General features: G+C 64.4%; 1 protein-coding gene across 8 annotated transcripts in view; it reads right to left on the reverse strand.

The window, feature by feature from the left end:
• PRDM16 (PR/SET domain 16) overlaps positions 1–7,087 on the reverse strand; it is a 317,415-nt gene extending 310,328 nt beyond the window's left edge. For all 8 annotated transcript variants that reach the window (XM_087858580.1, XM_045803488.2, XM_087858577.1 and 5 more), the window contains exon 1: positions 6,977–7,087. In XM_087858580.1, coding sequence (XP_087714706.1) covers positions 6,977–7,013 — 37 coding nt within the window. In that variant the 5' untranslated portion in view covers positions 7,014–7,087. The remainder of the gene's footprint in view (positions 1–6,976) is intronic.
• Positions 7,088–10,132: the final 3,045 nt, after the last annotated feature.

Here is a 10,132-nt window from a genome sequence, read left to right on the forward strand (position 1 = left end):
GCAAACGCTGTGCCTCACTTTCCCAAGTTTGAGTGGGGAACTCGGGCCCTGGGATGCTTTCCTCCCAGGCCAGTGAAGCCCTAAAACCCGTCTGCTTCTGGATTCCTCCGCCCACCACGGGTAGGGGGGTGCTGGGGGGGGGAGGCTCTGCGGCATCAGCCTCTGGTCTCCCCTCCGGCCCCAGGCCTCTTTCAGATGAGTCTGACGCTACAGCAAGTAGTTCACCTGGAGACCAAGACGGGGCCAGACCGGAATAAAAAGGTGCCTCATGTTATGGCGTTTGCTTAAGGACAGGGTCCCCTGGCTCCACCCTGGAAGACGCGTATTGGGGTTGGAAATGGCTCAGACATCAGTATGTAAAATGGGCACGGGAAACGCAGAGCCCAATTCAGAGGAGGTAAAATATTCACCAGGACCCAGCCATGTTTTAAAATGATTATAAATTATTTTAACAGTGCATTTGCAAAGGGTTATAAAAACAGCCATAATATATTTTTTTCCTTAGATTCTAGAATTACCAGTGTGACAGCTAATGCAATAATGATTTGTTTCAAATGCCAGTGTTTAAGCTGTATAAAGCTGATTTTATACATTTTTCCAGTAGGCCGCATTGTAGTTAATGAAATTAAACACACCAATCGCATTTGTCCCCAGGGGACGAGGAACTGAACACACCACTGGTTTATTTTTTTATTAAAATAAATTGCAGCCAGCAAGATGGACTAATTGCATACAGAATTGAAAAAGAAACATTCCATTGATATAATTAAGCCAATTTTCATGGACAGAAATAGTTATAGTGGATATAAAATAAGCAAAGCCTTCACCAGAATCTGACTTCCCTCCTTTTTTGCACAGAATGTTAACTATTAAACAAATATGTATCTCGGAGCCGAGGCACCGCTCTCTGTGAGCTCCAGGGCATTGTTCCTGAGTCTCGGGAGAGGCCGGCCAGGCGGGCCAGCCAAGGATTTGATGGCAGAAACCCCAAGAGAGAGAGTGGTAGGGCAGGAAGAGGCCCTCCCCATCGCCCTGGGGCCCACAAGGGCTCAGGAGCACTGGCCAGCCTAGAGGGAGTACCGCAGCCCTGGCGGGAGCCAGCAAGGTGCCCAGGATTAAGGAACAGCGGCAGATTCAGGGCGGGACCGGCAACTACAGCGGCGGTCTCCTTCCGCCCGGTGGCTCAGGTCCACACGGCAGCCGCTCCACCTCTCCCTGATTGCCTGGGGGGAGGGGCGGTGATTATTTCCCTTCAGATTTGGGGTTGCTGTGGGAGGGTAAGCAGGCAAGGCCATACATCTCCTGCCTTTGGTCAGGCAAAAGGCAGTACATGGGGGGGGTGGGGGGTGCAGGCGAGGCTGACCCTGGTCCACACTTGAGCCATTCTGCACCTGCCCTTGGCAGAGGACACCCAGAGCCAAGGGCTGGGGCTGGAAATGCCCGGGCGAAGCGTGCTGCCCCGCCTGGGGAGGGAGAGCAGCAGGAGAGCCCAGACCCCAGCAAAGAACACCCAGTCTGGGGGAGGCTGAGGACACAGTTCGCTGGTTGCATTCACAAGCTGTAGGGACACTGATGTCTTACTTGCTATTGAAAACCAGACCTGTTTCAAGCTAAGCACTGTCCTTGGGAAAATGCTTAAACCTTGACATATAAAAAAAGAAAATCCTATGGAATTAACTACAGCGTGCAGTGCCCTAAGGAAGGGGGCAGGGGAGGGTATGCGAAATAAAAAAGCCGGGAGCACTACTTAAGTGGCATTCAGTTTCATCCCTAACTTGCTGTGTGACCTCGAATGGGCGACTTGACCTCTCTGTGTTTGCGATTTTTTTTTACCCCTAAAAGTGGTGCCCACGAGGCCAAATTCCCTCTTCAAGGTCAATGAAGGGGAGTGGAGTCATTCCCAGTAAGTGGACCAAGTGTGTCTTTACAGGATCCTGGACCCCCCCCTCCTGTCTCCGGGAGGCTTGGGCAGTGACAGGGACAGGGGCAGCAGATAGGGCAGCAGCCCGTTCAGGCCCCTCGGAAGGCAGGTGCACGGGGTAAATGCACAGAACCAATGCGCCACCTTGGGCAAAGCTGGGCCCTTGGAGGCATCCCAGGAAGAATGCAGGGTTGATCCTGCAAAGCCTGACCTCTACCTTGCGCTTCGGTTTCCCTCCCCATCTTCCCCCCTCCCCACACCACCCTGACTTCGACCCAGGCTCCCGGAGCATTCTCTTGACTCTCTGTGCCCAGATCTGCTAAGCAACTGTGATGGGGACACGGGCCTGCCGCCCGCAGAGTCTGGGTCAGGGTCAAGAGTCGGGAGTTGGGAGCACGGAGCCCGCCCTTCTCCGTCCAGGAAACCAAGAGGAGGAGACCCTTGGGGCCCATTACGGCCCTGGAGGAGGAGGGGGGCGCTGCTCCCGCTGGCTGGGGTGGGGTGAAGGGCTCCGGGCCATAGGCACCACCTCGAACCGGCTGGGCTCCGTAGAGGGCAGGCAGCGCCTTTTGCGCCCGCGGTAGTTACTGGGACTTTGTACACGGAGAACAAGGGGCTGCAGCGATGTTGGCTCAGCCCGGGGTCCCCAGGCCCCCGGGCCGAGCCAGCCCGCACGGTCTGCAGCCCTGGGCAAGGGGCATCCGCGCGACCACCGCTGTGCCGCGCAGCAAGGCCCGGCTCCTCTGTCCCTTCGCCAAGTTTCCTTCCCACAGGGGACAGTGTTCGGGGTGTCCCTTGTCCGCCTGCACCCGATACTCAAGCCGTAGCGTCCAAGACTTGTTACACGGGTTTGATTCAAAACCTGATAAATTGTCTTTAATGCTATTTGAAATTTTTAAACGAAATTATTCAAAAGATTTTTAATCCTGGATAATTTTTGTTGAAACTCTAATTATACATCACCTTAATTACCAGCCCCAGCCCCCCAAGGATCCCTAATTGCCTCCTAATTGAATAAAACAGGGGGCTAATCGAGCCTACAGCGGCCCGCGAGCTGGCGGCCTCCCCCTAGGGGCCCAGTGGGGGGAGCCTCCGGCTGGCCCCACCGCCAACACCCGGCCGCCCAACAGAAACGGCGGGTCCAGGTCCCTTGCCCCGTGCTGTGCCCAGAAGGGGAACTCAAGGGTCTAGGGAGCCACGGGGGCAGGGAGGGTCGGGCGGCCCAGCGCGCACCTGCTCCGTGCCAGCAGCCAACAGGAGGTGCAGGGTGGCCTGGTCGGTGTCCCGTGGTAGAGACCTTAGGGCACAACCAATGCCCTTCCCCTGGGAGCCCGCTCGGAGGTCAGCCCACCGACAGGACTTCGCATCCACCCCCGCCCACAGGCCTGGGCGCCCAGGCACACCCGCGGGGCCAATGGCGAAGCCAGAGCCCCGCAGGCACTCAGCGCACTGCCGCGGGGCACCTGGCCTTGGCCGCCAGCCCTGCACCCCGCCCCTCACCGCGGCCTCAGCGTTTTCGCCCGAAGCGGGGTGAGACGGTCGACTCCTGCCGGACATTTCCTGGCACTGCTGCCCTCCCAGGCGTCCAGACCAGAGGCTGCCGTCCTGGCTTGGGGGGAGAGAACTGGTGGAAGGGGCAGACGTCCCCTGGCGGGTGGGAGAAGGGTAGGGCCCCGCGAAGCGGAGCCGGGCTGGTTTCGGCTGGGGAGAAGGAACCGCCTAGGAGCGCAGCCTGCAGCGGGACTCCCTGCACCCTGTCACACACACACCTTCCTCGCACACATCACGCCTGAGGGCACCTACCAGACACAGGAGTCCTCCCTGGAGCAGAGGTAGCAGCCCCCCACCTCCACCCCAGGCGCGAGGCGGCAGCTGTCCCGAGGACACTCTCCCCAGGCCTGGAATATGTCTTGTCTAGTTGTCGACCACGTCCATGGTGATCAGGTCTGGGGGGGCTCGAATGGGGGCCGGGGCTGGACGCTGTCTCTGGGAGCACATCCTCCCCTGCACAGGGCCCCCCAGCTGTGTGATGAGGAGGCCAGGAGGGCGTGTTGGCTGTGTTGACCCCCCCACCTGCCCACCTGGCTCACAACAGTGGCAGAGACACAGAGCTTTTGTTAGGCATTTTGTTTTGAAATGCGGCGCAGGGACAGCCCCATTCCCCACAGGCCCTGCAGTGCCCTGGCCAGTGTGAGGGGACCCAGGACCTACCTGTCTTCCCTCTGCCCCCAGCTGCCTAGGCTCACGCTGACGAGGTGCTGAGCACCGCAGCGGCCTCTGCCTTCGGAAAGCTGGACTCGGAGCCCCCGGCGTGGGCCAGAGGCACTGCCAGCTCAGTCAGCATGCAGGCCCAGCCCGGGAGACCCCCGGGAGTGGGGTCCTAGGAAACACAAACGAAATCACCGCCCCAGAGGCGCCCTCTGGGGCAGCCCTCAAGTTCGGACTCCGGGGGTGACACTCACTGACCAGGCTGCCCTTCTGGCCCAACACACAGCTTCATGCACAGCCCAGCCCTGCAAACTGGCCCATAACCATGACCCATAACCTCCCCTTCTTCCCCAGCCCCTGACCCTGGCTTGGAGGGCGAGGTTCTCTCGGCAGCCCTGGGGCTGTCCTGCTGCCTCAGGTTCAGGTAATAGAGTCAGGTCCCCAGGGACGTCCACATCTGCTTAAAATATTGTCCAATGAAATGAAATTCCTCCACAGATCCTGTGCTCTGTGTCAGGCAGGCAGCGTGGCCCGGGACTGGCCTGGGCCACCTTCTTGGGGACGGATGGGGGTGGTTGTCCCAGCTGAGAGCGGTTTCCAGTGCGCGCTCAGGATGGGTTCAGCGGGGTCTAGGACTGACACGCTTGCTCTGCTCCTGCGTTTCCTCACCAAGGAGAAAGGGAGACCTGTGCTCTGCCCTACCCTCGGGTCTGGTGCTCTGGCCTCAGGGCAAGGCTGCAGGAGGCCGCCAGGCACCCATTCTAGGTTTTGAGAAGAACCGCCCAGGGCCACCTTCCCCACCTGTCCGGGTGGAGCAGACAGGGAGGGAGCTGAGGTCCAGACGGCTGGCCGCCGGGTGTGGGACGCTCCGCTCTTTCCCGGGCTGTGCTGGGGGCACTGAGCCGGCCTCTCCGTGCGGCGAAGGCCCAGCGAGAGCGCGGCACTTTCCCCCTTCTCGCTCCAGCTTCAGGCCCTTCCCCAGTGAGAGCCTGACCCGGGCAGCTTGCAGCCCAGGGCCGAGGCTCTGAGGAAGCCGCTGCGCTCACAGACAAGACCCGAACGTGCACAGGAACACCCACGCCCCGAGGCCCACGGGCACACAGGTAGCAGGCCCACAGCCCTGGCGCACCAGCCACAAAACACTGGGGCCTTGTTCGCACCAAGAGGGGCCAGAGGTCACGGGAGATGGAGGAGGCCGAGGCCCTGAGTCTGGGGCGGAGGAGACAAGCTGGAAAGGGGCACCTCAAGGAGGAGCCCACACAGCCGCGGGGGACTCCAGGGGCCTCCTGCAGAAGCGGGGAGCTGCTTTTCCCCGGTGCTTGGCTGCGGATGCATGGCCTACCACCGAGGGGCCGCTGTCCGGGGGAGCCGGGCCGACCCAACCAAGGGAGCAGAACTTCTTCGGAAAAGTATCGGGAGTTTCTGGCCCACCAGGCTCACGCTTAGGGGCTCAGCCCTGGTGCGGTGAGGCTCGGCCGGGCAGGGTCAGGCGGAAGAGGAGCGGGCTGAACGGCCTGTTGGTCCGGCAGGGATCCCGAGGGGAGCGGGCCCGGCGCTCCTGCCGTGGGTGGGCGGGAGGCCCGCGGAGGAGCGGGCGACCAGAACGGGCGGCGCCGGCTCCTTTCCGCGCGGCACTCGCCGCTTCGCTGCAGCCGGGCCTCGGCCGGGCTTCGGGAGCCGCGCTCGCATGGCCGCGGCGCCGCCGCTCCCACCTGCCCTCTTCCCGGGCCGCGGTCCCGGGCCCGCGGGCCTCTCAGCCGATGGCGCCCGCGGTCGGAGAGCAGAGGGCGCGCGGGTGGCCCCGAGGCGCGGCGGCGGGTGGCGGGGCGGGCGGCGGGCGCACCGGGCCGGCGGCGAGGACCCGGCCGGCGGCGGGCTGGGCGCGCGGAGCTTGGGGCTCGGCCCGAGACGGAGCGAAAGAGAAAGTAAGACCGGGGACCGGGCAGCCTCGCCGGGGGCAGCTCTGTCCCCGCCGGGTCTCGAGGCTGTGCGGGCGACAAGGGGCAGGAGGGGCCGCGCGGGGCCGAGCGGGGCCGAGGGCGGCGGCGGCAGCGGGTCGGAAGGCGTCCGCGCGGGGACCCTCCCGCCGGAGGCGCCCGCGCCGGGGCTGCCCGAGTCACGGAGGAGCGCCCGCCGCCGCGCGGGGCACCGGTCGGGAATAAACTTCCCGACCACAGTTCCAAGCCCAGGAAAACGTCTCCATGTTGCTCCCCAAGTGGCCGAGGCTGTCCTGCCGCCGCCACCCCTGCCCCTGCGCCGGTGAAGCGGGGTGGACGCCGGCCCGCGCCCCCTCCTCCGCCCCCTCCCCGGCTCGGGGTCTCCCTCCTCTGCGCCCAGCTGGCGGACGCCAAAGGCGGTGCTCTAGCGCCCACTATTTCAAAAGCCCGGAATATGATTTGACCAGGACTGAGAGCCACTCCGAGAGAGAGAGGGAGAGAGCGAGCGAGGAGGAAAAAGTTGCTCTCCCCTTTCGTCAACTTTTCGCTAACTTTCGCTTTTCGCTCCCCTCCACCCCCAGCCCTCCCCCTCCGCCCCCCTCCCCGGCCCCCACCGCGCGCCTCGGGTTCCCGGGCCCGAGCGCCTGACACTGGGGGGGGGGGGGAGGGGGTTCGCGAGGAGGGGGCCGGCGCCTTCGGGGAGCGCGCGGCCCGGGCGCCCCGAGCCTCTGCGCCGAGCCCGGCCGCCCCGGAGCGCGGGAGGCGGAGCAGCCCCCGGGCCGCGCGGCCGATCCGAGGGCCGGGAGCCCAAGGCGCGCCGGCCGCGCCCCGACGCGCACCCCTGGCCCGGGCGCCCCGGCCCCGCGGCCCGGACCCGGCGGCGCGGCGCGGCCGAGCGCGGGAGACTTACTTTTGGCTAGCTTCCTCGCCCTCGCCTTGGATCGCATGGTGTCGGCTCGCGGAATCTCTCTCCTCCTCCTTGAGTCCAGAAGCAGCTACACACTATCTTCATCTCCCCAGCATTGTCAGTTTGGACACCTTCGCACATGCGCACAGAGCACTCAATCTGACACCCCTCGCCGGGGCCAAAAAAACTTTGCAATGTATTCATCATCCTCATCGTCGCGCCGCCGTCGCCGCCGCCGCCTCGGCGCGGGATTGGGGGGCTCTCCTCGGCCTTCCCGGTCTTCATCTCACTTATCTCTTCCCCCCCCCCGCCCCCTCTTCCCCCCTCCCCTTTTCAGCGCAGCTCGGAACTGGCCCTTTAAGAAAACATTCCGTGCTCGGCGCTCCCGCCCGGGGCCCGCACCCCGGACACTTTAAAAGGACCCAGGTGGCCCCGGAGGCGAGGTGACTATCCCCCCACCCTTCCCCTGCGCCGCGTCGCGCTGCTGCTCCCGCCCCAGCCCCGGCCGCAGGCGGAGTGGCGGCTGCGTCGGTCCTCGCGACTTCCTAGGATGGGGGGGACGCGCCGACAGTTCGGACGCGGGTCTGGCTGGGTTTGCTTCGTTTTACTGCATTTTATTACTAATTAAAAAGCTTTGCGTTCACCGTCGCCCCAGCCTGCTTTTCTCCCCGTCTCTCCCCGAGGCCCCCGCCCCGGCCCGCCATCGCCCGAGGGGGTGTCCCGGCCCGCGCGCCGAACCCGGCTCCTCCGAAGCCCCCTCCGGGCCCCGCCGCCCCCCTCGGGCCTGCCCGGCTCCCGCCCCTCCCCTTCGCCCCCACCCCAGCGCTGCTGCTCCGGGCTTCGCGGCTCAAAAACAACAGCGGTGGCGCCTCCAGCTCCGCGCTCCGCCGCAGCCCCGGCGGGCGGGTGAAACTCGGACCCGCCGCCCTCGGTCCGCGCGGAGCCGCGGAGAGCCGCGCACCGGGCTCCGGGGAGGCAGCGCGGGGGCCGCCGTCCGAACACCGGGCGCCCCAAACCTCGCCGCCCTAGGGGCGGGCCCGCGCCCTTCTGCCTCCGCGGGCCCCAGGTGAGTACCCGGCGGCGCGAGCCCCCGAGCTGGGCCACCTTCGGGGAAGGGGCCTCCCGCGGCCCAGGTGAGTCGCGGGCGGGAAGGCCGGCGGAGCAGGTGGCAGAGCGCGCGGGCGGGAGCCGATCGGCTGCTTCTGCCCCGCCGCCCTCCGACGCAGGGGGGTAGGCAGGATGTCCCGGCCAGGGGCCTGGTGCGGGCAGTGAGAATTCCTCATGCGAGTGTGTCTGGGATTCGAGAACGCAATGGGAGCGGAAGCAGGCACTGACCCGGGCCCTTCCTGATAACCAGGATTCTGCCAGGCTCCAGGACCTGAAGCTGGCCTAGAGTCAGCCTGAGGAGGGCAGAGGTCGAGCCTTTGGTGCGAGTCTCTGCTGCAGCGGGTGGGCTCTTGGCTGCGCCACTCCCCATTTGTTGCTCAGTGATCCCAGTAGTGCCTCCGCCGGGACCTGCGTCGGCACCGGAGCCCTTGCCGTAGGAGAGATGAACCGGTAAGGGCGGAAGGCTAACACTGAGACCCTGGGGTCCTGGCAGAGGCGATCGGGCTGTGGAGGGGTGCCTGAACTGCACAACCGATGCTACCCCACAGGAGAGGCTCAACAGAGCAGGGCTTGGCAGGAGCCAGAGGCAGTGTTGCACTGGGCCTTCCCGCCTCCGCAGTTCACAGCTGCTTCCCTGGGTTGGAGCACAGACCGAGCTCCCGTGGTTTCAGGGGTGCCCAGCCTTGCGCCCTGCTTGCAGCCCCAGACAGAGAAGGCACTCTCTGCCCTGCTCTGTCTCTCAATGAGCTGAGCGCAGCGTCCACTCTTTCCGGCCCTAGGTGAGTGTTGACCACGGCGGCAGCACCAACAGGGGCGTTGGTACAGAGAACTGGGGCAGCTCACTCCCATTGCCTGCAGCCCTTCCCAGGGCCCGTCCCCCGGGCCCCACACTTCATCCCCATGGGCTGGGCGGAGAACTGCGGGATCCAGAGGGGCCTTGGGCCTTGCTGCCAGGCTCCGGGGGTTTGGGTGGGCAGTGTCCACGGGGGACCAGGGCCTTGTTGCGGTCCCTAGCAGACTCAGAACCCACTTAGTCCCAAGGCGGGGGGTGGCCGGGAGAGGAAGGAAGGGACCAGGAGCTCAGAGCTGGGAGCTGTTCTGCTTAACCCAGCCAGAGCAGAATCCAGCCCACGGACCTAACCTGGCTGTCGCCACTGGCCAGAGAGAACGCAAGGTCACTCTCATACCTCAGCACCCGCAGACCCCCTTGCGGAGAGCTAGCAAGGTTGGGTGGGAGGCCTGGGGAGAATACAGTGGCGCCTGCAAAGCATTCCCACCTGCACGGAAGATCCTTCCCCATCCCCCACCTGCCACCCAGCTCAGGCTTCCTTTTCCCTGGCCTGGAGGCAGCCAGGAGGCTCCAAGGTTAGGAAGGCCCAGTCTTCTTCTGGGGCACCCAGCTCACTCTGGCCCTCTCCCTCAGCTGAGAAGGTGATTAAAATCTTCTGAACCCTGGCCAAGCTGGGCCAGGACACTCTCTGGACTCTGGGACTGCACCTTTTCCAGGGCCTGAGGAGACTCCACTGTCTCTTCCCTGCCCTCTGCAAGGGCCCGGGGGAAGGGCTGGGGGTTGCAGCTCAGGGCCTGCCTGGAGGAAAGAACCCGGAGTCAGGAGTGACCAGGAGCCAGCCAGCTGCTGACACCCCAGGAGCTGCAGCAGCGATAGCACGGCACGTGCTCCCACCAACCCCAGTCAGTTCCAGGAGCCTGGGCAGACTGTCCCCAAGGCCATGGCCCTGGCCTGGCCAGGCCCTGCCCCCGCGTGGCCGGATTTAGAACCGAGAACAGGTCAGGCTTTACAGAGTCCTGCAGAGGGAATGGCGAAGAAGGGGGAATCTGATGCGGGTCCAGATCCTAGCCAACCTTGCAGACGTCCGGGGATGGGGATATGGGGGAACAGTTACAGACAAGTGGGGGCCAAACAGGAAGAGAGGAGCAGTTTTCATTCTGTTGATACTGAAGGCAGTTTTCAAACTGAGCCAAGCTTCAGGGAGTCTTGTGGCCGATGCTGGGCTTAGGGGACCGGGCACTGGGATGCAGAGTGTTGCTACT

This window comes from Ursus americanus, chromosome 33 (assembly GCF_024610735.1).
Source record: "Ursus americanus isolate L20-20 chromosome 33, mUrsAme1.1.p, whole genome shotgun sequence".
Taxonomy (NCBI): domain Eukaryota; kingdom Metazoa; phylum Chordata; class Mammalia; order Carnivora; family Ursidae; genus Ursus; species Ursus americanus.